Here is a 27,198-nt window from a genome sequence, read left to right on the forward strand (position 1 = left end):
GAGGCTAACTAGAGAATAGAAACCCAGTGCCACGCCTTTTCCATCAGGAGCCCTCTCCTTCCGGGACAGGAGGGAGAACCCCAGAAAGTGGATCTGCCCCCACCGACTCTCCCTGCCTAGATCCTTCCGACTGCGGCGATCCCTAACATGCTCCCGGCTCTCCAGAGCGCCGCTTCCCGGGTGGATTTGGAGGGCGCCTGGCCCCGCTCCTCCCTCGCGCTCTCTCCTTGGCTCCGCCCCCGGGCTGCTCCGCCGCCGACCGTGGCTTCGCTCCCGAGTCCCCGGCCGTGGCCCGCCCGGTGGCCCGCGGTGGCTCTGCGGCGCTCCCAGGCTCCCCCACCCCGCCCCGGCTTTGGCTCCGCCTCCGGATTCCCCCCCCCCACCCCGGCTGTGGCTCCGCCCCCGGCTCTGGTTCTGCGGAGCTCCCAGGTTCTCCCGCCCCCCGTCCCGGCTGTGGCTCCGCCCTCGGCTGTGGCTCCGCCCTCGGCTGTGGCTCCGCCCCCGGGCTCCCAGCCCTCTCCTGTGGCTCTGCGGCGCCCCCGGGTGGCCCCGCGCGCTCTGCGGTTGCTCCCGCCGGCCAGCCCGCCGCGCACGGTTGTCGTGGAGAGGGACGCGGAGGCGCGCCACTGCGGGTGGGGCGAGCGGTGGTCGCGGAGTAGAGACCCCTGGTTCGGCCGTCGCCTGGGCGGGCCCCAACGGAGTCCTGTCTCGCCTCCTCGCCGGGCGAGCCGTCCCAAAGTCGCGGCGGACCGCGCCGGCATGTCTGGCGAGGCGAGTGCGCCCGGGGCCTCCCCCAGGGCCCCGCGTCCCGGGACCCAGAAATCGTCCAGCTCAGTGACCAAGAAGGGGGATCGCGGGGCCAAGGAGAAGCCGGCCACCGTCCTGCAGCCGGTGGGCGAGGAGGAGCCCAAGAACCCTGGTAGGCGGGCGGAGGGGCTCCGCGTGCGCTCGGCTTTGCCAGGGCGGGTGGGCGCCGTCGTGGTGCCGGGCGCTGCACTGGTCGTGCGGGAAGACGCTCTGGTGCGCGCGACAGCCGAGCGGGCGGAGAATCGTAGCATCTCTGGTGCTAAGGAGCGTTGTGTTCAGCAAGTGCACGTACCCAGCTCTTGGCACTTGGCGGGGTGTTCTGCGTGCTAACCGTTATTAGCAGTGCGGCCTTGGGCACCCTCCTTCTCTGTAGTACGGGGATGTGAGGAGCGGTGGAGTGGACCGTGGGAAAGTGTTTCGTAAACTGCGATTCCTTTGTTCCTCCACAAGCATACGTTGTGCACCCGTGTGACCAGCTCTCTACTCCATCTCGGAATACAAATCCCAGTACTCTCAGCCCAGCTCCTGGAACTCAGCTTGGCAGATGTTTGAATTGAACTTGATCCTAGAGAACCCACACTGTGGTTTGGGATGGTGACAAATGCCATAAGATGTGATAAGATGTATGAGAGAAGAGGGCCCAGGGAGTGATAGGAGGTCGCGGGGGAGGGGAGTGGTGGAGGGAACCCACCAGGCGGTGACTTTGAGTTTCATTCACTCATTCATCCAACAATTACTTTTTGGATACAGAGAGAACAATATGCACACAGTCCTTTTACGTTTTCTGGGAAAAGAAAACCACGGCACAGTACAAGTAAGCATGTGGCTCTGTATGTTGCAAGTGACAGAACCCCAACCCAAACAGATGATACATGAAGGGGAATTTATTGGAATTGGAATTTATTATTATTATTATTTTTAAGTAGGCTCCACATCCAACAAAGGGCTCAAACTCATGACCCTGAGATCGAGAGTCACATGCTCTACCAACTGAGCCAGCCAGGAGCCCCGTTTGGAAGTCGTCTGGATTCAAATCCATCTGCTTTGGGAGGGACAGGGGCTTGCTGTCCCTGGACTCATGGGAAACAGACTTGGGGGGAGGCTCTGATTGTCAGACCTTGGACAGGTGCCGGTCTCCACACACCGCTCTGTATGGACAATGGCGTGGAAGCGGAGAGAATGAGGCAGGGAGGTGGAGTATGAGGCATTTCAACAGGCCAGATGGGTGGTTGGAATTGAGCAGTGAGGGAGAATGGATTAGGCTTCCTGGAAAAATACTTCCCAAGTAGAAGGTAATAAGAATTGGTGGTCTCGGCTGGGGTGGAAAGAGAAGGACAGAGCCAGAAGGATTCCCAGGTTCCAGGAGGCGGGCTGAGGTGCCATTCAACGCAGACGGGAAGGCCTGGAGGAAGGGCGTGTGAGAGAAGACCTCCGAGGGGGGGATGTCGGCTGGACAGCTGGACACTTGGGTCTGGAGCCCTCAAGAGAGGGCAGGGCTGGAGATGTCACTTTGGGAGCTGCGGATGTCCGGGTGTATTTAAGGCCTGGGAAGGAAAGAGATTCCCCTGGGGCAGGAGGGAGTGTAACCAGAGGGCGCAGAGCACTCAGGACCCAGCCTAGAGCTATTAGGGGAGGCGCAGCAGGCGGGGAAGTCCAGCTGGCCGGCCGACAGGTGGGAGAGAATGGGGGTGACCACTGCCCGGGACGCTGGGCAGGGCAACACGGCGGTCAGGGCGGCGCTGCGTGCAGCGCGGCAGGTGCAGGGCTCAGAGCGTGATGGCGGCAGTAGGAAGGTTTTAGGAAGGTTTACGGGTTTAGAGGAAATCCCATCTGCGGGCTTCTGTTTCTCAAGAAGTGCAAAGGCAAGGTCAGTAGTGAGAGTGGAGTGTGCGTGGCGGGGAGCTGGAGCAAGGCCCTTCCGGAGCGGCGCCGGCCCCCAGGTAACCGCTCGCTAAAGCGCAGACGCGGAGGCGGAGCGAGTCGGGCGGGCGGCGAGGTTCAGGCAGGCAGCGCGCTTCTGGAGCCGCGGCGGCCCTCGAGGTGCTGGCCAGGAGCTTTGGCATCGCCGTGAGCTTGTTAGAAATGCAACTCCCCGGACTGCACCGGGTCGGTGGAATCAGGGTCCCTGCGGGGGGCGGGGGGGGGGCAGGAAACTGGTTCTCCCGGTTGTTCAAGTTTGAGAAGGTCTGTTGTAGAGAAAGGTGGCGTGGGTGAAGCGGGAAGGGTTGAGGGGCTCCCGCAGCAGGGGGAGCAGCGCCGGCCGGCACGCAGTGTGCCCGACGCAGCTGTGCGACGGGGTTACGCCGGGGCCTGTCCAGGGAGCTAATGTGTCTTGTGTGTCGCGTTCCCCCTGATGGCTGGGCGCACGAGGAACGTACCTCTCGCTCCTTTGCCACGAGAACCCTCCAACCTCTCATGTCTTGTCCCCACGAACGCCGAGCCCCTGTGCTTCCAGGCCATCTCCCGCCTCCGGGCAGGCTACCTGCTGCCCCTGGGTCAGCCTGCAGCCCCGGCCGCCGGCCGGGTGGGAGTGACGGTGCTGTGGGGGCTCCAGGCTGCTCGGCCCTTGGAAGAGCAGGCTGGCGCCAGGCCAACCCTTCTGCCTGCAGATTCCCCCACGGGCCGGGGACACGCCTTCCCGTCTCCAGGAGCCACTTCTTCCTGGGATGCCCCTGGGGAAGCAGAACCGAGCAGGGGCCTCTGGGGACTCACTCAGTTCTGCACAGCCCTCGGGATGGGATGTGGCGGGCGCCTGTCTGAATTAGTGTAACTCTTGAATGAATTGATTGTTTCTAAAGCATTTAGAACAGTGCGGGGCAGGAGTAAGTGCTATATACTGGTTTGCTGAGTAAATAAAAGCCGGAGGCTCTGCGGGAGCTCGGTGTCCAAGTGGGGTGCAGGGTGGGGGTGGGGGGCTGGGACTGGAGAGGTGCTCCTGGGTTCCTGCCTTTGCTCACAGCAGGCCTGGGCTTCTTTCCCCCCGCGTGACCCCGGGCCGTCCCAGCGAACCAGGGGCACGGGAGGAGGCTGGGTGGGGGACACTGTGGGAGGCGCAGGCCCCCGGGGGGCCGGCGGCGGAAGGGAAGCGGCCTTGACCGGTGGCTGGCTGGAGGCGCCCGTACAGAGGTTAGGCGCCCCGGGTTGTGTGCATCCTGAGCCCTCTGGCCCCCTTTCTCCGGGGTCTGGGTTTCCCGCTCTTTGCTCTCAAGTGTTCTCAGCTGCGGGTCTTTACAACGCATTTTACGTTTAAAAAATGGCTGTAAGGACGTCCTCCTTGGAGGAGGGGTCCCAAGCCCCCGGCGGGTGAGCCCGGGGACACGGGGCCTACGCCGTCCCCGCGGGCGGGGGACACCGCTGGCGCCCGCTGCTCTCTGCTGCCCCCCGGTGGCGGCCTCGGGCCACAGCCGCCGTACCCTCCCGTCGCCCCGCAGAGGAGTACCAGTGCACGGGGGTCCTCGAGACGGATTTCGCCGAGCTCTGCACGCGCTCCGGCTACACTGACTTCCCCAAAGTTGTCCCCCGGCCTCGCCCGCACCCGGCCTTCGTCCCCTCGGCCTCGATGTCGGAAAAGCCCACCTTAGGTGAGTGCCAGAGGAGCCCCGGGGGTGCCTGCCAGGGTCGCCTGGTGCCACCCAGTCTCCCATCGCAAGGCGGGCCGAATGGCTGGGGCGCCGAGCAGATTGCATTATTTACTCAGCGGCCGTGAAGGGAGGGTTCAAAGTCGGGGGGGTGGAGTGAGTGAGTCTCCCGCCTTCCTTCCCAAACCCCAGCCCACCCCAAGAAGCGGCACCCCCAGGCTGGCGCTCCCCCCCCACCATGTGAGCGGTACTCCCCTGCAGCCGCCTCCAGGCCGGTGGCTCTGCTTCCTCCCTCCTCACGCCGTCTCCTCGCTCCCCTGCCTTGTAGATGATCAGCGCCTGTCGGGGTCCTGCAGCCTCAACAGTCTGGAGAGCAAATACGTGTTCTTCCGGCCCACCATCCAGGTGGAGCTGGAGCCCGAGGACAAGTCGGTGAAGGAAATCTACATCCGTGGTGAGCCCGGCCCGCCCCCTAGCCCCGCTGTCCCCCCCCACCCCCCACCCCCCGCCCAGGCCTGAGGCGTCTTCCTCCTCCTCCTCCTGCAGGTTGGAAGGTCGAGGAGCGGATCTTGGGTGTCTTCTCTAAATGTCTGCCTCCGCTCAGCCAGCTGCAGGCCATCAAGTGAGGGGACACAGGGCTGGGGAGGGCAGAAGGCCGATGTGGGGCGGGGGGGAACAGGTGGGCTCTGGTGGCTTGGGGGAAAGAACTGAAGGGGCCCGGAGACCCCGGGACTGTGTGGGGTGGTGCATGAGGGAGGGTGAGGCTGGAGGGGCCGCCAAGGGAAGGTGAGGCTCCAGCTGGGTTTCTGTACCTTCCAAGTCCAGCTTGTGGAAGGTGGGGCTGACCGATAAGACCCTGACCACCTTCATTGCCCTCCTGCCTCTCTGCACATCCACACTCAGGTCAGAGAGGCGAGTGGGGAGTGGGGAGGGCCCTGGCGGGGTGGGCAGTTGGGGGACGAGAGTGGCATCCCTGCCAAGGGGTGTGTTGGTTTTTGAAGCTCCAATCTGACCAGAAGAAGCGGGTCCCTTTGCTGCCGCACCAGGGCCTAGAGAGCCTGGCCTTCGGGCCCCATCCCTCCTCGCCTCTCCCCCAGTCCCACCACCACCCACTCTCTCCCTGGAGGTTTTCCCTCATGCCCGCTGCCTGGGGCCTGCCGCTGGACTGAGGGCTGGCCAGGATCAGGCAGCCTGAGAGGGAGAGGAAGGATTTAGGACAGACACTGCAGGGCTGCATGGGCACCATGGCGGCGGGGAGTGCGGGCAGAGCAATGCCACCCCATTTCATGGGTGTAGGACAGGGAGACAGGAAGGCTGCCTGGAGGAGGTGGTGCTGAGCTGAGCTGTGAAGGAGGAAGAGGAGGGGGGCAGGAGCGAGGGGTGAGGTGGTGTAGCTGCAGGTGCGGATTGCAAAGCTGGTTTGGCCGCTCCTTCCCGAGGCTCCCCCAGCAGCCTTGACTTACCCTGCCTCACAGAACACACCCCCAGTGCTTCACACGGCTGGCCCACCTTCCCCGGTGGGGGAGATGGACGGCTGTCCAGGGCCGGGATGGTGTCCTCAACACTCTTCATATAGAACACCGTGAAACATAACTTGTGTCCGTCATGGGTGGCTCACTTGGTTAAGCGACTGCCTTTGGCTCAGGTCAGGATCCTGGAGTCCCGGGGTCGAGTCCCGCATCAGGCTCCCTGCTCAGCAGGGAGTCTGCTTCTCCCTCTGACCCTCCCCCCTCTCATGTGCTCTCTCTCTCTCTCTCTCTCATTCTCGCTCTCTCAAATAAATAAATAAATACAATCTTTAAAAAAAATTAAAAAAAAACACAGATTAGCCAGCAGAAACAAAACTGTAGAGTTCATTTTTAAGATACAAAAATAGTGGCGCCTGGGTGGCTCAGTCGGTTAGACGTCTGCCTTCGGCTTACGTTATGATCTCAGGGTTCTGGGTTCAAGCTCTGAATCGGGCTCCCTGCTCTGCGGGGAGCCTGCTTCTCCCTCTGCCTGCCGCTCCCCCTGCTTGTGCTCTCTCTTTCCCTCTTTCTCTCTGTCAAATAAAATCTTAAAAAAAATAAGATACAAAAATAAGTCACATCAACATAATCAAATAATTTACAATGAATGTAATCAGCTTTAGGTGAAAGATGAACCAACCCGAAAGGTTGAGCACTGATACTAAATCGTGGGAGAATATTTTTAAGTAGTGAAATTTCTAGCCATTAGTTCAGTTTTTGTTGTGACTTGGAAAAGGTCCTCTGTTCCTCCTGCCTCACAAATTCCCTCTCAGGGTAGTGGCTTAAAAGAACCACCATTTCTTATCTCTGGGTGTGAGATAAATCCGGGTGCAGCTGAGCTGGGGGTCGCCAGCTGCGGGGGGGGGGCTCTTGTCTGGGGATGCTGTCACCTGGTCACCTGGCTGGGCTGCAGCTTCTGCCCCCGAGCTGTGCTGCGCATGGCCCCTGACTGGCTGCCGGCGGGTAGCCCCGCGCATGCCCTGGAGCCCCTACTGGGGCTCAGTCCCCCTACTGAGGCCGCAGTCCCTTTGGAACATGAACTCAGAAGGGACATCTCACCACTTTTGCCATATCCCATTCCGTCAGAAGGGAGTCACTGGGTCCAGCCACCCTCCGGGGCAGGAAGTGATGGTCACAGGGATTCTCGCTTAGGCCACGTCACCACAGGCCCCTGTCGCTGGGGAGTGACCCCGCCACCCTTCTGTCCCATAAAACTTTCTCTGTTGGAAGGCCATCCTTTGACTCTGTTTCCACGCTGCACCCTAGAGACCCACACCTCCTCTCTGACCCCTTCCCTCCTGGGGCCTCAGTGGTGCCTCCTGGTTCTCGGACCTTCCCCGTCCGCAGGAAGGTGTCTCTGGAGGGCAACCCGCTGCCTGAGCAGTCCTATCACAAGCTCATGGCGTTGGACAGCACGTGAGACTGCTTTTTCTCGCCCCCTTTCTCTGCGCCTGTTCCCCAGTCCAGGTCAGCCCTAGTCCACCCTTCCCTTCCCTCCACCACCTGCCATGGACCCTCGGTTCCTGCCCCTCCACCCTCAGAGGTCAGGCCCTCCGGAGAGGCGAGCCCCGACCCCACGTTCCTAGTGAGCCTGCTCTCCCCCCACACGCGCAGCATCTCACACTTGTCCCTGCGGAACAACGACATCGATGACCACGGGGCGCAGCTGCTGGGCCAGGCTCTGTCCACGCTGCACAGCTGCAACCGGACCCTGGTCTCACTCAACCTGGGCTTCAACCACATCGGGGACGCGGGTGCTGGCTACATCGCGGATGTGTGTGTCTGGCGGGGACCCAGAGCGGGGAGTGGGTATGCGGGGAGCGGGGCAGCCGGAGGCAGGGCTCACACACGCCCCGCCCCAGGGCCTCCGGCTGAACCGCGCCCTGCTCTGGCTGTCGCTGGCGCACAACCGCATCAAGGACCAGGGCGCCCTGAAGCTGGCCGAGGTGGGTGCGGCGGTGGGGAGGGTGCCGGGGTCCGTGACTGGCGTCTGACCCGGCCGCTCGGCCCAGGTCCTGCGCCCCTTCGAGCTGACACACACTGAGGTGGTGGAGCGCCGCCGCCTCCTGCTGGAGAAGGGGTCTCAGGAGCGCTCACGATCGGTGAGCCCCGCGGCCCCCCGCCTGTCCTAAGCCGGCCCCTTGGGGCAGGCCTAGCAGGCGCCGAGTGTGTCCCCGGGCGGCAGTGTGTGGGGCAAGGGGAAGGATAGAGTTTGAGCCCGAGCAGGCCGGTCACAGCCCCAGAGCTCGGGCTGTTGGCTCACCTGCGGAATGGCGGCTTCCTGGGGCTGCATGAACTCACGTCATGCACCTGGAGCCCTGAAAGTGTCCTGCTGTTTCCCTCCCAGCGTGAGCGTCTGAGCCCCCACCCCAGCGTCCCCCCAGAGGTGTCCCCAGCAGCAGTGTCGCGTTTGGGGAGGGGGAGGGGGTGGGGGTGCTGTCAGTCCAGCCACCAGGCGTGAGGCTCCCCTCACTCCTCCTTGAGGGAGGGGTTCTGGCTGCTTCTTCCATCCCCTCCCTTTGTGGGCACAGCCCTCCTCCTCCCGACACGGGGACTCCAAAGCAGAGCGCGAGAAGAACCCCCTGATGGGGGTCAGCAATGCTGCACTGGCCGAAAGGTCAGACAGGGACAGGATGCCCACAGCGAAGACCCCGAGGGGCCTGGGCAAGAAGAAGGAGAAGTCAGGGGTGGGTTTGCCGCGACCCGTGGCCGGGCAGGGGGAGCTTCCGCGGAGCGCAGGCGGGGAGGAGGGCGGGGCCTGGGGAGGCCCAGGGCAGGCCTGGGGGCCAGATCTGGCCGTTCCGCCCAGCGAGCAGGGCTTCCCCGGCGAGCAGGCCTCTCATCTCTCCTTGCGCCCCACAGGACGGGGTGAAGAAAGAGGAGAAGTCAGGGTCAGGGCAGTCACCCACACAGGGAACTCCCAAGAAAGAAGACGCCACCAAGGCGGGCAAGGGGAGTAAGTGTCGCCGCCCACCGGCGGCCCCTCCTTGCTGTCGGGGAAGGAAGAGCAGTGGGGGCCCGTCCTCCTGGTGCCGGCCCCTCTGGGCCGTGTTTCCTTCCGTTGGCGAGCCCCCCATCCTGCCCCATGTCCCCGGCCTGGACCCCCGTGGCATCGCCCTCAGGGAAGGGACCCAGCCACAGAGTTCTGTTCCCGTTGCGCCCGATCCCAAGGTTTGAGGAGCGTCCCTCCTCGCCCAGCCCGTTCCCTCTGGGGCCCCTGGGCGGTATGGCATGTCCGCGCGGTGATCCTGGCTCGTCTCCCTGCTCCAGAGGTCACCATCCCCGAGCAGAAGCCGAGCAAGGGAAAGGGGCCTAAGACCGGGAACAAAGAGAAGCGCAGCTTCCTGCTGGAGTCCGAGGTAGGCTAGGGGAGCAGGGGTGGGGGGGGCGGGACGAGTGGGGAAGGAGGGGGCCACGGTGGGGAGTGTGCTGGGCAGCTGCACCTTCCCTGCAGCCCCTCCTGGGGGGGGGGTCTCTCTGGCTTCCATTCGCATCCTGTCGTCCACGTGTGCCCCCCCATCCCCGCGGGCTCGCTGGGCTGGGGGCCCGTAGGGGCTCAGTGCTCGCCTTTCCCTGTTGTCTCAACTCTCCCCACGGCCCCGGGGCCACCAGTCACTTCCCCAGCTCTCCTCCGCTGGTGCGCTCCCCCTTCCTCCTCACCCCTGTCAGCAGCCCCCCAGGAAGGCAGGGCGTCTTTAGGGTCCTGGTGCCACCCCACCTGGGCACGGCTCCTGGAGACCCTCTCTTTTGCTGCTGGAGCCTGCCTTCCCCCTTTCACCTCCGACCGGGCTCGCACCTTGCTCAGAAACTTCCCCGCTGCCGACCCCACAGCGCCCACCCGCCCCAGCCTTCAGCGGCCCCAGGTTCTCTGTCCTCACCTGTCTCAGTCAGGAGACCGCCCACCGCAGGCAGGGAGGGGTCTCTCCTCTTGGGAGTCTCCTCCTCCTTCTCCTCCGAAGGCCCCGCCGGCCTGGGAGCACAGGCCCCTGCTCCCAGAGGCTGTTCTGGGCTGTGGGCCTCCTCCGGGCTGCACGGACCCTGGCTTCTCCGTGTGTGTGTGTGTGTGTGGGGGGGGCGTTGCGTCACCCTGGCTCCCGGCTCACTTTCCAGGGGTGCTTCTGGGCGGTGCCAGCTCATCTCTGTCCCTGCAGCACTGAGGACAGAGAGCGCGGCGGCGCCCCTGGGCTCGGCTGCAGTGTTCTCCTGCTTTAGCAGCTGGTTGCCGAGCCTTCAGAGGTGGTTAGCCCTCTCCTGGAGCCTGTGGAGCACCGAGAGGGGAAAGTGTTCATGCCCGGGAACAAGGTCCTTTTGCACCTCAACCTCATCCGTATGTTTGCCGAGCACCCCTGTCGTCCTCCCCCAAGGCCACCTGGGCCCCGTGCAGCCAGGGGTGGGCGGCCCCGACTCCATGGAGCAGAACATGGTTGCGCCCCAGCTGGGCATCCTGAGGGTGGAGGCCGTTGTCCCGCACAGGGCTTGGGGTGACAGCAGGTCGGGCGAGAGACGTGGGAGGGAGGACAGAGGCAGGAAGGCCAGAGGGGGAGTCAGGGGAGTGAGGGGAAGGGGCGGGGGGCCACCTGGGCCGCTCCCCCCACCAGGAAACCGCATCACCGAGGTGGGGCTGGAGGGCTTCCTGGCCACCGTGCAGCACCAGGCCCAGTTCTCCAAGTCCAAGAGCGCGGCCAAGGGCCCCGTGGGGCTGCTGTGCCTGTCACTGGCGGTGAGTCAGTCCCCTGCTCCCAAGCAGGTCTGGGGGCCCCCTCATGCCTTTCCCACAACCACCTCCACCGCTCTTGCTGCTGGACCAGCAGCGATGACCACCGCGCCTTTTCTCCGTGTCCCCCTGCCCCGCCCCACCCTGTCCCGTCCAACTGTCTCCTCCCAGAGGGACTGATCCATATCCCTTTGTCGTCTGTCACCTTCCTTTCTCTCCTTCAGAAAAACTGCTTCTCCCCGCAATGTCCCACGTACACCATGATCCAGGAGCTGATGCTGCCAAGGGACCCCATCAGTAAGGCCAAGCCCAGGGAGGAGGAAACCATGGCTTCCTCCACCTAGCCCCCTTCCCCTTCTTCCACAGCAGCTCTGCTCCCGGTGTGCTGGGCTGGCCTCCCTGGGGGAGAGCTCCAGTCGTTAACAAACTCTGTCATCACTGTACTTTCTTTTCCCCTTGTGGTTGTCTGAAAGCTGTTTGAGAACGACACGGAACGTTTGGACTGAGTCTGTTCATGTCACGTGGCCCGAAATGGCTGGAGGGCTTCGCAGCTCTGCTGGGGATGCAATTGGGCCCTCCAGCCGGGGCAGCCGCGGGCGGGGCACGACGCTCCCGCCTCTTCCCTGCCTCCTCGGCCGTGCTTTGGCTCTCTGCCTGAGCTCCCTGTAGGACAGGGGACGCGTCAGGGTCCGCGTTCAGCCTTTGCTCTCAGAGGCCGGCGGCGGGAAGACTGGGATTGTAAGCCACCCGCACAGGCCCAGCAGAGGGGGTGCAGGTGGGGCGGACGGGCGGGGCTCGGGCTCCACCACTCCAGGCCCCCGCCTCTTCTGTGTCTGCCTGTTGGGCCCAGGCATCTGGTCACTTTGGAGGAGACGGGGACTCAGCTAAGGAATGCAGAGTTGGCAGGCTACTTCAGAGAGGGGAGAGGGTGCGAAGTCTCTCCGCATTAGCGGAGTGAAGGCCAAGCACCACGAAGCCCAATACCTTCGCCCCAGATGTTGGCAGTTTGAACCCAGCCCTGGCGGCAGGTGGGCCGGAGGAGCCTGGCGAGCGGGGGGCCTCCCCTGAGACACCTATGGACGGGGCCCAGGGAGTACGGGGCTGGCCTCTGGAGAATTTCCAGAAGCGTCCCTTCTGTCTTGGCATACCCCCTGGGCCCATGGATATCTGCTCTCCTCGCCCCAAACTCCCGCTCTGCAGGGCTCTGCGGGGCTCAGGCCTCTGTGCCTCTGGGCACCGGGCTGCTGAGGAATGCGCGTCGCCCCCCCCCCCCCCCCCCCGCCTCTAGGCCCATGGCACGTGCTAGGTCTGGGAGGGAGCACAAGACAGAGCCGAAGGGAGTCTGTCCCCTGGTCCATCGATGAAGGCAGAGAGGCAGGAGGTCTGGGGGACGCGGCTTCCGGGGGAGCTGTCAGGGCTGGTGCGACAGAGTGGAGGATGGGACCGGTAAGGGCCGGCCAGGCCTTTGACACGGCCCTCCCTGTTTTGTCTTTAAAGTTCTGGGGCTCATGGAAGGCAGCTGCTGAGGTCCCCCGACTCTGGGTCCACTGCCTGTTTCGATGCCATGGGTTCTGTGTCTCTTCCCGCTTTGGCCATGGGGCCGTGTAACTTAGTCTGCCCGACGGCGGCTCAGTGAGCACACGTCACGTGTGGGGAGCTCTGGGGGGCGTCTCTGGCCACAGTGGGGCCCGGGGGCTTGATGTCAGGGGTGGGGGCTGCCTTCTGTGTCCTCCACCCAATCCTGAGAACCACCACAGTATCTTTTGTCTGAGCAGTTCCAGAAATCACACGCACACCACCACAGTTGAAGAATATTTAACTTTTCTTAAAAAAAAAAAAAAAATCTTAACCATGAGAGAGAGAAAATAAAAGAGTATACATTATTTTAACAGGAAAACAGTCATTTCCATCTCTATATTTTATATATTATATATATATTTATATATATGTATATATACACCTAGCACAGTGTGTGGGAAGGGGGCTGCCATGGGGACAGGGGCCAATACTGCCGGTGGCCCCTGGGGATGGTCCTGGGTTAATGTGGGGACTCCAGCATTCAAACCCCCTGCCCCACCTCCTGGGCCCAGTTTTCAGGGCCGTACCTGATACACTGGTTTTCTCTAGGGAGAGGGTGGGGAAGGGTGGACAGAGGTGGGGGCAGGAACTCCCCTGAAGAGGACAAGTCCTGGCAGGGGGAAGAAGCTCTCAGCTAGGGCCACAGAGGCTGGGCTCTCAAGCCAGGTGGGCCAGGACACCTTCCTGCCCCTGGGCGACCCGGTGCTCAGGTCTGGCTTGGGCCCTGACCCCGGAGCCGCCTGTTAACTAGGAGATGCGAGCTGGTCCTCTGGACCTGCCTCCGGCACCCCAGGAACACAAACAAAACAGGTCGAAGTTATTTACAAAGCGAGATGCACATACAGTACATACGTATTTATAGGAAACCAAAGTGACAAAGAAGGCAGAGGCGGAGGTACCCCACACCTCAGCCCTGGGGTCCTGTGGAGGAAAGGAGGGAGGAAGAAAGTGCATTGACACAGAGACTCCTTCTGTCCCCTGTGTGTCTGGGGGGCCTTTCAGATGCAGTCAGCATGCTCAGGAGAGGCCTGGGGGGCTGCAGGCAGAGGAAGACACTGAAACTTGACCGGGACCTGAGCAGACCAAGCGGCACGTGGGGCGCCCCCAGGGTCTCCGCTAGACCCGTCCTCCACGGCCTCCACCGCAGGGAGGAGGTCCGGACTCCCACAGCCCTGTGCCCCTGCCTCCGGCCAGTCCCCAGAGGAGTGGGGACAGTCACAGTCCTGGGGACGAGGCTGCGTGCACCGTGCTGTCTTCCAGGAGGGTGTCGGAGCCTATGAGGCAGCAGGAGCCTAGTGAGGAGCTGGCCTTGGGGGGGGGACACCCCCAGCCTCCCCCCAAACACCCCCCCTCCGCGTTCGGGCTCACGAGAGCACCTCCTCCCGTGCATCCACCTGGAGCACCCATCCGGGGTCTCTCATGGGGCGTGCCGCACCCCACTCCGGTTCTGTCGGCCCCCCGCCCCTGGGCAGCTGCGTGCTGGCCCACTCGTTAAGAGCAGGTTTTAGGTGGGACACCATCTCCCTGGTTCATTGTCTCTCTAATCCAAGGAAGGGTTCCCATTTTTAGGGGAGCTTCCGTGGGGTTTCCCTGAAGATCCCTTTCTGAAGCTGAGGGTGTGATTTAACTGCACTCAGGGGGGATGAGGACCCCCGCCCGCCCCCCATGGGTACCCAGAGGACATCGCCTCGCTCACCGTCCTCCGAGCACGGCCCTGGCTGGTGGCCATCCCTGGAGTCGGAGGCCAGGGCTTCCCTGGCTGGAGGTGACAAGGAGCTGTCTGTCCATCTAGCCGCCTCTGTGGGGAAACTGCCCACAGGCGTGGTGCCGCCCGATGACTCTCCCGCGAGGGACCTGAGCAGCTCTCTGTGGGCCAGCTCCATGTCCTGGGAGAGCAGCAGGGGAACGTCTGACCTTGGCCCTGTGTGGCAGGGCCCTGGGGGAGGGGCCAGGCCGCCGCTCCCTCGCCGGGCCCAAGGGTGGCTCTGTGCTCCAGGGTGGCTGTGGGGAGAGACCCGGCCGGAGGGCATGCCTCCCTCGTGGCGCGATGGCTCTTGGGACAAGGGACTGAAGGCCCCAAACGCCCCCCCACCCCGGCCCACCAACCTTGAGCCTGTTGAGTTTGACGGTGAGCTGCTCGATGGTGCGGAAGATGCTGCCCACGTCCCTGAGGACCAGGCTGGACGGGGAGCGGCTGGGGTGCCGGAGACCTCCACTGCCTCCCCGAGGCTGCCAGGGAGGGAGGCCGTCGGGCTGGGAGGGCTCGGTGCTGGAGTCCAGGGGTCCTGCCGGCATGCTGACATAGAAGCAGTTCCCTGTCCCCGGGCAAGAGAAGGACGTCAGGAGACAGATACAGAGGGAGTGGGAACCACCTCCCAAGCCCCCAGTGCTCCCCACACCGACCCGGGGGGCTGGGGATGCCATCCTGCGGACAAGCTCAGCTCATGCTGGCCTCACGCTGCCCACCCGTCCCCGAAAGGCCCTCCTTCTCCAGAAAGCCTTCTCGATGGCCCTTCTGCTCAGCTTGGCCTATGCGGGAGGGAAGATGCTCAGTGGTGGAGAATAAGGAGACGGGAGCACCTCCCAGTCCTTGAAGGAGTAGAGAGGGCAGCTGGTGGGAAAATGAGCACAGGGAGGCTCCTTCACGTCTGCCCCGTCTCAAGCTCTGCCACGAGCCTCCACACAGCGCCCTGCCCCCCTGCCGTCTCCTGCAGGATCCCACAGGCCCCTGGGCTCACACGGGGTCGGCCACGGCGGGAGGGGAGGGGAGACACCAAGAACGTGGGGCTCTGGGCCCCTTGCACCTCCCGACCCTGTCTCAGGACTCAGCACCAACTAGTGTCCCGACTAGCGCCCGGGGCTCTCCCCTGGGGTCCAGAGGATGCACAGGGGAGCGCCCTGTGACTGCAGGCAGGGGTCAACTCCCAAAGCCTGGCTCTGCCCCCCGCAGGCCCCACACTCCAACCCTGGCCTGGTTCTAGCTCCAAGGGGAGATCGTTACCAGCTGCCTCTGCTCCGCCTTCCACTTCAGGTGGCTCAGGCCCTGACTGGCCGCTCTCTGGGGGCACAGCCTTGCTGCCCACCACCTCAGCTGCACCAGCCGCCACCAGCCGCCGACACCACCAGGGAGAGCAGAGACCAGGAGAGCAGGGAAGGGGAGGGGGGAGCAGGGAGGGGGGAGCAGGGAAGGGGAGGGGAGAGGGGAGGGGAAGGGGGAGCAGGGGAGGGGAGGGGGAGCAGGGGAGGGAGGGGAGGGGAATGGGGAAGGGGAGGGGGGCAGGAGGGGGAGCGGGGAGGGGGAGGGGGAGCGGGGGAGGGGAGAGAGGCAGGGAAGGGGAGGGGGCGGGGGGGAGGGGGAGCAGGAAGGGGAGGGGGGAGCGGGGGAACAGGGGAGGGGTGCAGGGGAGGGGAGGGAGAGGGGAGGGGAACGGGAGAGGGAGGGGGATCAGGCAGGGCAGGCAAGGGGGAGCAGGGGAGAAGTGGGGGGCAGGAAGGCAGGCGAAGACAGCAGGGGGAGAAAAAGAAGGGACAACAAAGTGAACACAGGTCGCACTGAAGACGCCCAGGGGGCTGCAGAAAAGCTGTCCACCGGTTCACCGAAGGGCAGAGAAGAAAGGTCAGTTCCCAGAAAACAGGAGGGGGGGCGCCTCGGGCAGACAGGGCGAGAAGTGCAGCGGAGGACGGGACCCCACCCTGGCCCCCGGGAGCACCTGCTTCACTCCATCCTTCCGTTGGGGGACCCCCCTCCCTTGGCTCACTGCTTTGCCCAAAGCCTCTGGAGCCCCCATCCCAGCTGCTCCTGGCTCTTCTGGCTTTGACGTGGCCCATGGCCTCCCCCGGCCACGTTCGGCTGGCCACGCACCCTCCCGGCTTGGAGGTGTGGCCCTCCCATGCCGCTGGGGCCCTCGGCGAGGCTGCGAGCATCTGCCCCGTGTAGGGTGTGAGTGTGAGCCCCCCCCCGGGAGAGCCACAGTTTCCTCAGGACACCGGTGGACAAGGCAGTGCTGACGTCCTCAGGCTATGGTCACGTTCAGGGTCACACAGACGCTAGGGGACGGGCTCTAAAGTCCGGTGGTCCAACCCCAAAGCCTCTGTGCAGCGTCAGCGTCCCCTCCCGGGCCCCGGCGCGAGCCTCTGCCCACACAGCCGGGAAGACGAGGCGTCCAGAAGACTCGCCTCTACCTGGTAAGCCTGTCTCGTCAGGACGTCCCGATTTACTTTACCTTTTCTCACGACTTTGTAACTTCCTGCTGCCTTGGTGCTTGAGGCCTCTTCCTCCGGGTTCCTGTCCAGCTCGGGAGACTCCCAGACCCCAGAATTCCTGGCCCGGGGGGCAGCCGCTCCAGGGGGCATAGAGCCGTGTCGTCCTGCTCTGGTCCTTCAACTGCAGGGGGGGCGCACCGCGGGGAGCCGCGGCCCGCAGGGTGACAGGTGCCGCTCACGAGAGACGGTGTAGGGTGAGGTCGTCCTCGACTCGCTGCTGGCGGGCTGTGCTTCCGGGCGGTGACCTGGCAGCAGGCTCCATAGGATCAGGCGCCGCAGGCTCTCCACTGGAGGAGAAAGAGGAGGCTGGCTTCCCTGGCACGGGGCCCGGGGGTGGCCCGGGGGTGCTGCTCCCCCCGCCGACTCCCAACGTCACAGGGCGGAGCCGGTGGTGGGGACAGGGGGTCACCACGGTCTCCTCCAGGAGGTGCAGGGAGAGCCCTCTGGCAGGTGGAGGCTGCAAATGGAGGCTGCAGCTGTCAGCCAGTGCACCGGGGCCCCCGGGCCTGCAGGCACTCACCGTCTTCCAGGGCTGAGTCGGCAAGCCCGTCCAGGAACAGAGGAACGGGGAGGGGCAGGAGGATGGGGTCTCTCGTCCGGCCGCCCCTGTTCTCTCCATCCAGGGCTGCAGAGGGGTGAGGCAGGGCACCCAGCTCCTCCTCTAGGCTGCCCTCCTGCTCAGGATCCTCCAGCAGGGCCGGGTGCTTCCCCTTGGCCCTCGGCTGGGGCCCAGTGCCTGCTGCGGATGGGAGGGCAGCGTGAGGCAGGGGAGGGAAGGCACGTGGGGGCCGACCCCATGCCTGGCTCTGGATTCGAGGGGCTAGAACCCTGACTGATTCATTCCACGGACGTTTACTGAGCACCTACTACGGCCAGACACCATCCCAGGCTCTTGGCATACACCAGAAATAAAACAAGGATCCCCGCCCACGTGGAGCTTAAATTCTGGTCAGGAGACACTCAGTGAGCTCTCTGGGAAACACAGGTGGGCAGTGCTGTGGGAAAGCAGAGTGCAGGCCGGGGGTGGGGGTGGGCGGGAACGCTCTTTACACCGCCAATGGAGAGCCAGAGAAAGCACAGACCCGGAGAGGGCAAAAAAGGGACCCAGATGTGGAGCCCGCCAGGAGATTTCTCTCTAAACCCAGGGTCCTACGTTCTTCCCTGGAGAAACTCTCAATGAGATTCCTCTGTGGGACCCCTCGCCCTCCGCCAGCCCCATCCCAGGGACGGTGTCCCACGGGCATGTCATTCTCCACGGAAACCCCCAGCTGCAGAAAGCAGGGGCCCCTGGACTCCACCCCACTGCCCTTCTCCCTCCACGGCCAAACACCTGTCCCCAGAGAGCCAGGGTCGGAACCTTCATCCAAGTGAACTCATCTATACTCACTCAGGTCCGTTCTCCTTCCCCTCCTGGACCCCCTTTTCTCCCTCACTTCTCTGTTCTTATCCAAACCTCACACTGCTGGCCCTGATGGCCTCTCCCATCACCTCCCGACTTGTCCTACCAACACTGGACCAGGGGGTTCCCGCAAAGACAGTTAAGGGGACATACCTCCGGGCACCTCCCCGGGCTCTGGTTCACTGTGGAACACTTCTGAGCCATCCAGCCGGACCCTGAGGGAAAAAACCACCAGAGGTCACCCGCCAGGCTTCTGACTCTCTGCCAGCCAGGAAGGCTGAGGTCTTGGGTGCTCCCTGGCCTCCTGCGTCAGAATGGGCAGTGAAGGCAGGTCTGTAAAGGGAGGTGTGAGGCTTCGGCACCTGCCGTCAGTCGGCAACCTAGGGGGAAGGGTGGATGCCAGCCAGCTTCTCCTGGTCCCGATGGCGTACCCCGCACCCCACCTCAGGCATGGTCTCCAGGACAGGCAGGTGGGGGGAGAGCACACAGGACAGAGGGCAGGGGTGTGAAGGGCTCAGAGGCAGCAAACAGGTGGCCTACAGTGGGGATGACCAGGGCCCGTGGGTGAGCACCTGCTGGGTGTGGGGCTCTGGTGCGCTGGCTCCTGGGCACCTGGGGGTGGGGGATGGACGAGCGCGGGGGCAGCTCCCGGGTGCCGGGTGGCGTTCCGCACGGCCTCCTCCAAGAGCTCCATCCACCTGTGGCTCGGCAGGAGCAGAGAGGACTGGTGGTGAGGACGAGGCCGGGGCGTGCCCCCCACCCCTGCTGCCAGCCGCCTGCAGGCACCCCGCCCCGCACCGCCCAGCGGCTCCTGTGGTGGCGCGGGACTGGCCGCCACATGCCACGGAACACTGGTCCTCTGCTGTGCTCTGGGCTAGGCACGGTCTAGTTCCTCGACTCCTCCACACAAAGCCCGAGAGGCAGCAAGACCCACACTCCACAGAGGGGTCCTGACCCTGAGACACCGTCCGACTCAACCAGTCTGTGGTCTGAGTCACGCCCCCTCATCGGCCGCCGCGAGGGAACACGGGGTGGGTGGGTGACTGCCCTGGAGGTGGGAGTCCGCCAGGAGCACATGGATGGAGGGAGCTTGGAGGGGAAGGAGGACCCCGAGGGCAGGGAGCGGGAAGAAGCAAGAAGAGCAAGGAGCGCTGGCGACACTGGACTCAGGCAAGGACGGCGGCCCCGGAGCCCCCTGCACCTGCCCTGCCCCCGCCGGCCCGCGCCCCGCTCACGGTGCACCGCTCATACACACCGCCCTGGCCCCAAGGGGATGGCAGCTACACGTGGCCCAATTCTCACGTGTTCTTGTCTGACGATGTCAGTGCCACCAGCTCGTAGATCTGGGGGGGGCCCAGCTTCGAGGTACAGATGATGAAGAAGGCCCGCTTGTCTGTGTGGGGAAGAGGAGGGGAGGGTCGGCGGGGGCGGCAGAGGCTGACAGCAGCCTCGGAGCCCTGACCCTCCACTTGGGACAAGGACCGCGGCAGGACACGCACTGGGTCAGCGGACCATGCGAGACCCACCGCCGGGACAGCACTCGTGTGTGCCCTTCACAGCCACCCCCCTGCCTCCACTCCTAACAGTGAGGGTGGGAGGGCCAGGGGCTTCAGAGCCCATCACCGCCCGCAACCCCCGGAGGCAGGGCGGGCATCACCCCGAGGAAGAGACGGAGACAGTGAGCCCAGGGCCCTTTCCTGCCTCTGTCCCCTGGGCTGCCCCCCCCATCCCGGGCCACGTCTTCCGGCTCAGGGGGTCCGCGAGGGAGTGGGGAGCGTGGCCTCCAGGCTGCCGCCCCCCCACCCCCCCAACCGTACCTGTGGCCACGGAGCGGATGAGCACGGCGTTGAGCTTGAGCACGGGGCTGAAGGTCTGCTTGCTGTCTGAGGAGCCTGCGGCCGTTTTGCTGTGACACTTGAGTAGCAGCTTCTCGTCCTGCTTCTGCAGCAGCACCAGGAGATCCTCCAGCAGCAGCACGTGGAGGTCTGCGGGGGGCACGCCGTCAGGAGCCCCCGGGCCACGCGGGGCCGGAGGCCGTTGGGCAGTGTGCCCCCACCCCCCCGTGGTCCCCTGGGTGTGCGCCCCAGTTCCCGCACACCTACCCAAGCTCTTATCCTTGCTGATCCTCCAGGTCAGGGGCCCCTCGTGGACCATCCTTCTCGCTGTAAGGTCCAGGCTCTGTAGGGCGACACCATCCATCCATCCATTCATTCAACCGCATGCGAGAACCGTCCAGGCGCCAGATGCCTGGCGGAGGAGCTGGGGGCCAGTGGCCAACAGGAGGCGGACTTTGCTCTGACGCTCCCGTCGGGCCTCCCCCCCACCCAACCCCGTCTTATACCCACCCCCAGCACCTCCGGTTCCAGCGTCCAGTCCCGCTGCTGGGGCTGTCTGCCTGGGTGTGCGCGGGGTCCCGCCGGGGCACCCCGTCCCAGGCCGGCCCATGCCGCCTGTTCCGAGTCCCTCCCGGCCCCGGCTCTGCTCCCAGGGGTGCCCCAAGTGGGTGTGGGGGGCTGGCCGTGCTGGGCCTCCCACCTTGAACTCTGCCGCCAGGGGGTTGCTGGCCCTCTCCAAGGACGTGGTGTCCAGGCGCTTCTGGTAAGCCTCCAGCCGGTGCTGGTTCTCTGTCTGCTTCACCGCTTCGTTCACATACTTGAGGATTTCCCGGCACTGGTCCCGCGCCCGGCAGAGCTTCTCGTGCTCAGAGGTGCCACCTGCCAAGGGGGCAGAGGTGGTGGTCGGGGCTCCTGCCTGGGAAGCCTGTCGGAACCCGCTGTGCCTGGCAAGCCGGCAGGCATGGGCACAGGGCCGCCGCCTTGGCCTAATTGAAGACCTTGAACGGAAGGGTCCCTGTCACTGAGGGTCCTCGGTTCCAGACTGCTGCTCTCTGAAGACACCGACAGCTCTTGGGAATTGCCATCTGGACCACAACCAGCCCCAGGGACACAGAGGAGGCCCGGGGGCAATGACGGCCTCTGGGGTGCCACTCCATACCCGAACGCCAGCGCCCCAAATTCAAGGGCACAGAGGCATGCTCAGGACCCCAGGGGGCTGTACTTTTGGGCACCGCACAGAGGCGGTGTCCAACAGGGGGACGGATGGGCGCTGAATGCACCTCGGCCCCGGTGTGGGACCATGGTCACAGGGGAGTCCCTGCGTGCACCCGGACACTACCATCAGATCTGCCCTGGGGCCACACGCAGGCTGGAGCGGCCCTTCCCTCCTCCCACGGCTGAACACCTTGTCTTCTTCCTCAAAGCCCAGGAACAATCACTTTCTTTGAGACTGACCCTAACAAGGCCAGGACGAAGGCCCTGAAGACCAAAGGAGGTCAGTGCCAGAGCAAGGTCGGAGTGGGGCTGTGTCCCCCGTGCCCTACCGTCTGTGTGCTTGAGGACGCTCTCCAGCAGCAGGGGATACTTGGTGAGCCGCTGTATCTCCGAGATGATTAGGTCTCTGAGTTGCAGCCGCCGGCACTGAGGGTGGCTCTCAGCCTCCTGGACGGACAGCAGTCAACCTGGTCAGGAGCTGGCCGACAGGCACGGGGCCCGGAGGGGAGGGAAAATCCCACGTGGGTCCTGACCCCAGAGGGCAACTCCTTAAATGTTTAGGGCAAGGCGGGTGGGGGCAGGGAGAGAATCCAAGGAAGGGACGTGGCCAGACAGGCACCACTGAGTAGCCGCCGTGCCCATTTTACGGACAAAGAGGCAGACATCCGCCTACAGGCCCAAGGGTACTAGGAGGTGAATGGGGCCTTCTGACCGCAAATCGGCGCTCGTTTCAGGGAGTGGCGGTCTGTCTCGAGAGTGGGCATGGGCCAGTGTTTCTGAGGCAGTGGCATGGGGCGTGGGGCATGGGTGGGTGTGGGGAGGCGCTGGGCCACCCCCCAGAGTGGAGGAGAGGCCAGCGCGCCTGCCCCGGCGGGGGGGGGGGGGCAGGAGGGCCGTCCAGGAGGTCTCCGGTGACCCTGGCTCACCTTCCTGGCCGTGGACGCACCTGCATGAAGAGCTGGAAGCGGCTCTCCTTGCGCTGCTTGGTCTTGATGAGCCCCAGGGCGATGGACTGGTAGGAGCAGAACTGGGCAGCCACCTGCTGGAGCTCCTCCCGGGCAGGGCCGTCGAACTGTGGCACAAGGGACACCGCCCAGGCGTCGCACCCCTGGCCCCCATGCCATCCTCCACCACTCCTGCCGCCACGGGAAAGGGGACCCGTCTCCTCCCGGCGTACCCGAGCCAACATGAGATCACCGATGTCTTTGATAATGGGGCCCTCCTCCCGGAGCTTCCTCATGGCCTCGCACAAGGAATCTGGGGCAGAGAGAAGGGACACACAAGGAATCTGGGGTGGTGCTGCGCTGCCGGGCCCTCCACGACCAGAGAGGGGGGGCTTGTGGCAGCAGTGCTGGGAGGGGGAAGGGTCTGGCGGGGGGGGGGGGGGATGCTGGTTTCCGGGCCAGGGAGAGCTGGTGAAGGTCTTCTGCTCAGGGAGGCCCTGGCGTGGGGGCGGACCGGGGACAGAGACCCGAAGGCTAGCCGGAGTGTGTGTGTGTGTGTGTGTGGGGGGGGGGACAGCGGGCGGGGAGGGTGAGCCCCTCACTGTGGATTTCAATGAGCTCAGGCAGGTTGGGGAAGAGCCGGGCCAGCTCGTCCCGGGGCATCAGGTTCTCCTTCTTCATCCGCTGGTAGAAGATCAGGTCGAGGACCCGGAGCGTGCGCAGATGGGAGGCTTCCGTCACAAACAGCTCTAAGCGCGGTGTTGCAGGACGGGGGGAGGACAAAGCAGGGGAGGTCAGCAGGTAGCCCAAGTGACGACCGTCACCCCAAACCCCCTCACTTCTGAGGCAATGGGGCACTGGTGTCTGAAGGTTCGGCAACAGCCACCCCCAGGGCAGGAACGGTGACGCGGACCTGAAGGTCCGGCAACACAGCCACCCCCAGGGCAGGAACGGTGACGCGGACCTGGTCTCGTTCCCGCCCGACTTACTCCCCGCTGAGTGCAAGGTGCACACCCTCACCGTTGATGACCTCCTGCCGGTCAATCTCCCTCTGGCTTAGCCCGGCCACCACGTCCTTGCCCACTGTGTGCTGCCAGTTCTGGGCATCCAGCTCTGGCTCCAGGTCCGACAGCTGGCCCAGGTCATCCTCCAGGAGGTGGGGGAGGAGGGCATCTGTGCAGAAGCCCAGGCTGGGGGACTCAATGCTCCTGGGGCAAAGGGGGCAGCTTCATGAGGAGGAAGGACACACACGAGGGGTTTGTGCCCCCCGCCTGCCCCGTGCCCATGGGAAACCAGCGGCTGTGGAGACGAGATGCACGCCCCCCCAGCTGCTCAGGGGTGGGAGCGCGCGGCTGGGGCGCCTCACTCACCTGCGGCCCATTTTGGGGGTGAAGGGAGGGGTTGGGTTCTCCAGAGACCTGTGGAGAGAAGTCAGCTCTCATCACCCGCTGTCCCCCTGCCCCGGCCCCGAGGCCCCCGGGCTGCCCGAGCCCCCCCCCCGCTGCCCGAGCCCCCGCCACCTGGTGGAGAGGCTGGAGGCAGAGGACGAGGCTGACTGGTGGAGGCGGGCGGCCTCTGCGGCCGCATCCATATCCACATCACTGCGAGAGCGGGGCACGTTCTCTGCCTTCCGGGACCGCTTCATCTCTTCCCGGCCCTTCAGGCTCTCAGAGCGGCCCAGGCGGATCTCTGAGCGGGAGCTGGGGGAGCAGGGCAAGAGACCCCGGGGTCTTACAGCCTGAACGGCTATTAACTGCTGCCCTGACTCAGGGGTCCTCCCCCCGCCCCCGCAGGGCCTGAACTTCCCAGGGACAACTCCCGCCGCTGCCCTACAATCTCCTGCCTCTGCTCAGCCTCCCATCCTCCCCGTGACCCATCAGGAAGGTGAAATCTGGGACCAACAGACCAGACTTGTGCTGTGTAGAGACGCCAAAGACCCCACACCCGCCAGGACAGCTATGGACACCAGAGGCCCTGCTCCTGGGCCGTGTGCTGGCCAGTCCCTCTCGCCCTCGGCTCCGGAGCAGGTCAGCCCCCGCCGCGGACTCCGCTCTCCTTTTATAGGACTTCCTCCCAGGGAGGTGTAGGGGCCACCCTCTCACTCTCGTGCTGGCCTCCTCACTGGCAGGCCTGGTGGGAAGTCTACCCACCGCCGGGCTCCGGCTTCAGCTGCGGCGTGGGGTCTCCCGTTCCTATCCTGTAGCACACTTCCTGGCTTGCACTACCCCTCCTGGGGGCCGGCTGGCTCGGGGGGGCCTGGCTCCTGGCTGGCAGGAAGCTGCCCCCCGGCAGCCATGTCTGGCCACCGTGTGTCTCTGGGCCTTGAGAGCCTGATGGCCGGTGCCACTCCTGTCTGCGCCCTGCAGAGCACGGTGACAATGGCACCTCTGACCCTGGCTGCCCCTGGATGGTGCCTCCCTGCGCAGCCCTGCTGACATCATCACTTACGTACATCCCACCCTGCACGTAGGACCATGGGCGGCCTGGAGAGCGCGGCAGGCTGCCACAGAGGAGCCAAGTGGCTCGGTCTCTGTTCACTGCGTCTCTCTGAACTGCCCAGGACCCAAGTGCAGCCGCCCCGGGGTCCTGAGGGTTAGAAGCCCCGCTGCCATCTCCTCAGAACACCCCCTGCGGCCTGCTAGAGCGCCTCCGACCGAGCCTGCCAACAGCACCCGCACCAGTGTCCACAACGGGCCGCCCGGCGAGCTCCTGCACTGAGCCTCCCAGTCCCCATGGGTGAGGAGCGGGGGGCACACCCTCCGCTGGGCCCCAGTCCCTAGAACACTGCCTTCTGGAACTGCGGGCCCCTTTCATCTGCCAACCCCTGCCCCACGGTGCTGCTGAGAGGGCCGGCAAGCTGACCATGGACTCAGGAGTCTGGTGAGTGCCTCAGGGCCCGGTTCGTTACCTGGCAACTTCAAGAACATAAGTTTGCAAAAGGCCTCACCTTGTTCTCAAAATGTTGATGTTACGTCTATATAACCATTCGTTTGATGCAACCTTGACATCAGGCCTACACGTCACATACTTTATACGTTTAGTTCACTCGCTAATATCAGAACTCAATCTCTCAGCTCAGGACAAACGTAACCTTCCTCTTCCCTTAAACCTCTGTCTGTTCTCACTACGGCAGTCTTCCCGCACGCACGCACGCACGCAGCTTAGGGGCTTCCTACGAGCAGGAGGGACCTTGTGCGGGCAGGGACGGCAGACTCACGCTGTGATGATGGTTTTGGAGGTGAGATGGGTGACTACCCAGGCCGTTCCCCGGTGAGTGGGTGCACGCCCGCTCAGGGGCTCAGGCTCGGGTGCACACGTGTGTTATTTCTGCACACGCGGGACCACGGGGACTATGGCTCGAGGGTGACTGAAGGAATGTGCTCGGAACTTTCCGACCACAGGTGGTTTTCACTGAGAGCTGGCTGGAGAGTGTGAGACAGGATGGAACTGCTGTCCCACCACGGTCGAGAGCAAGTCCAAGAGCACATTTCCAGCCAGAGAAGGGTTCTCATTAGAACCTGGCCAAGATGGACAACATGCTTGCAGACCCCTCTTGTTCTTGAGAGGAGAAGAGCAGTTTGCTCCGACATGGCAGAACCCCATCTCCAGCGCTCTTCCTCACCGGCGCCACAACCGTCCTTCTGTGACCTCGCTATTTCCCAGGACCTCCCCCTGCCTCCCTGCCCCATGGTCTTTCTGACCTTGTCACCTCCGGTGTCGGGACTAGCTGCTCTATTCCAGCACAGACGCTGCCTAGTAGCCTGGGTGAACTGGAGCAAATGCTAAGGGCAAGCAGTCCCTGGGCTGGGAGGTCAGGGGCCGAGCTCCGTCCTCCACTGGCCTGATCGCCAGCACACAGCATGTCCTTTCCTGACGACCCCCAGGCGGGGAGGCTGGGGGAGCGGTTGCGAAGTCTGCAGCGGAAACCTTATGGTCTAGGGGAGTGGACGAGGCAGCCGGGATCAACGCTGGCTGCAGACCCAGCCTGGGCTCCCCTCCTCGGGGAGGTGGCACCTGGCCCCCCTCACCTGTCGCTCTCCAGCAGGTCCTCAGGGAAGCTTCCGGTGGACAGCCGCTGCGTCCCAGGCTCTGGGGCATCATACGGCTGGTTGTTCTCAAAGTGCTGAATGATGTTCCTCACGTTGCCTGGTTTGACTGGAAGCGGAAAGATAATGAAGGGTACTCTGCTTTCTGTTCAGGGATGGTGTCCCAGGACCCTCGCTCCCCCCTCGCCCAGAAGAGAGCAACGAGCAAGCATAGATGACAGTAGCACTGGGCACAGAACCCGGAGACGCGGTGCTCGTCCTCTGGACGAGCTCCTGGTCCTCTCCCACTGATGTGCAGAGCGACCCGGGTGGCCACTCTCCCTCTCACATGTTTCTTGTTCAAAGAAACAGAGGGCAAGTAAGAAAGTCAAAAGGCTCATGTGATGCTCTGCAGAGGGGCTCTCCTCAAAGACAGTGAGCTCAGCTCCAGGGACCTCAGAACAGGAGCTGGGCTCCCAGGGCCGATGGGCCTGAGACCAACAGCAGAGCGAGGGGCCTGGGAGGCGGGCGAGGCCCTGATCCTACCCACACTAACTGGGGTCCCACCTACGAAAACGTACAAATCTCCCCAAATAGCCAAACTCAGGTTTTGTAAGAAAGCGTCCAGGCCAGAGGAAGTAGAACTAACTATCCTTTGGGCAGGCAGCTGGGGTAACAGTTTCACAGAACTGCGTGAGAGGGGGCTGTAAGGATGTGTTCGGATGAGGGGCTGCTACCGTCACCCCCACTCTGGGGACCAGGGCCACATCCGCCTGACCCAGGGTCAGCTATGCGACCACAGCCTGAGCAGTGCTGCTGGGCGATGGTGTGGGGCCCAGGAACACCCCGGGACAGGCGGCCATCAGCTGAGCCCCCACTCCCCTCCTGTGGGCCATGTGTCCTCGGCATGCAGCTGCATCCCGGTGAGGGGCGGGCGTTGTCTGGCAGCGAGCATAACTGAGTCAGGGTAACGGGAAAAACAGGTAGGAAGGAGCACAATTTGTTAAAAGAGCCCGTTTTTCACTGGTGTCCCCTATCCTCCGTCCTCTGTTCTCCAGATGACAGGGAAACGAGAGAAGTAAACTCCATGTCATTAACAATCACATACGGTCACGGCTAATCAGGGGTGACAAACTGATCACCCCAAATGGTCCAGTGCTCAGTGCTAGGGCATCTACCTCTGGGGGTGTGTGGCCTTCAGATGTGGATGCAGACTTTTCTGATATCCCGGGAACTCGAGAACACCGAACCCAATCCGTAAACTACTGTGGGAAGCTCTAGCTCGCGGAGCTGGTGGACGCCCAGGCCCCTCCCCTCCCCAGGCTAGGGCAG

General features: G+C 64.1%; 2 protein-coding genes across 3 annotated transcripts in view; one reads left to right on the forward strand and one right to left on the reverse strand.

Moving 5' to 3' along the window:
* The first annotated feature begins 528 nt into the window (after nucleotides 1-528).
* LRRC71 (leucine rich repeat containing 71) lies at nucleotides 529-10,951 on the forward strand. Of its 2 annotated transcripts, none has more exons than XM_028090051.2 (15): nucleotides 529-919; nucleotides 4,239-4,388; nucleotides 4,714-4,839; nucleotides 4,932-5,007; nucleotides 5,211-5,288; nucleotides 7,241-7,309; nucleotides 7,508-7,667; nucleotides 7,756-7,839; nucleotides 7,906-7,995; nucleotides 8,425-8,580; nucleotides 8,756-8,849; nucleotides 9,164-9,252; nucleotides 10,106-10,220; nucleotides 10,492-10,613; nucleotides 10,832-10,951. In XM_028090051.2, the coding sequence occupies exons 1-15, from the start codon at nucleotides 760-762 to the stop codon at nucleotides 10,949-10,951; spliced, it is 1,689 nt and encodes a 562-aa protein (XP_027945852.1). In that variant the 5' UTR covers nucleotides 529-759. The 2 variants fall into 2 exon arrangements, with proteins under 2 accessions (XP_027945852.1, XP_087873227.1); XM_088017101.1 differs by having other exon boundaries at nucleotides 760-919; nucleotides 10,109-10,220.
* Nucleotides 10,952-12,406: 1,455 nt separating this feature from the next.
* Nucleotides 12,407-27,198, reverse strand: part of ARHGEF11 (Rho guanine nucleotide exchange factor 11) — an 82,529-nt gene continuing 67,737 nt past the window's right edge. The window contains 22 exon segments of the mRNA XM_028090086.2: nucleotides 12,407-13,459; nucleotides 13,882-14,071; nucleotides 14,292-14,500; nucleotides 15,187-15,276; nucleotides 16,409-16,513; nucleotides 16,516-16,642; nucleotides 16,644-16,735; nucleotides 16,969-17,187; nucleotides 18,001-18,062; nucleotides 18,420-18,545; nucleotides 19,150-19,240; nucleotides 19,665-19,832; nucleotides 19,950-20,025; nucleotides 20,383-20,561; nucleotides 21,227-21,344; nucleotides 21,844-21,969; nucleotides 22,075-22,154; nucleotides 22,444-22,590; nucleotides 22,862-23,049; nucleotides 23,212-23,259; nucleotides 23,362-23,541; nucleotides 25,870-25,996. Of these exon segments, the coding sequence (XP_027945887.2) occupies nucleotides 13,401-13,459; nucleotides 13,882-14,071; nucleotides 14,292-14,500; nucleotides 15,187-15,276; nucleotides 16,409-16,513; nucleotides 16,516-16,642; nucleotides 16,644-16,735; nucleotides 16,969-17,187; nucleotides 18,001-18,062; nucleotides 18,420-18,545; nucleotides 19,150-19,240; nucleotides 19,665-19,832; nucleotides 19,950-20,025; nucleotides 20,383-20,561; nucleotides 21,227-21,344; nucleotides 21,844-21,969; nucleotides 22,075-22,154; nucleotides 22,444-22,590; nucleotides 22,862-23,049; nucleotides 23,212-23,259; nucleotides 23,362-23,541; nucleotides 25,870-25,996 (2,807 nt within the window). The 3' untranslated portion in view covers nucleotides 12,407-13,400.

This window comes from Eumetopias jubatus, unplaced genomic scaffold (genome assembly GCF_037043125.1).
Source record: "Eumetopias jubatus isolate StellerSeaLion01/CBP00866 unplaced genomic scaffold, mEumJub1_p1.0 scaffold_12, whole genome shotgun sequence".
NCBI lineage: Eukaryota > Metazoa > Chordata > Mammalia > Carnivora > Otariidae > Eumetopias > Eumetopias jubatus.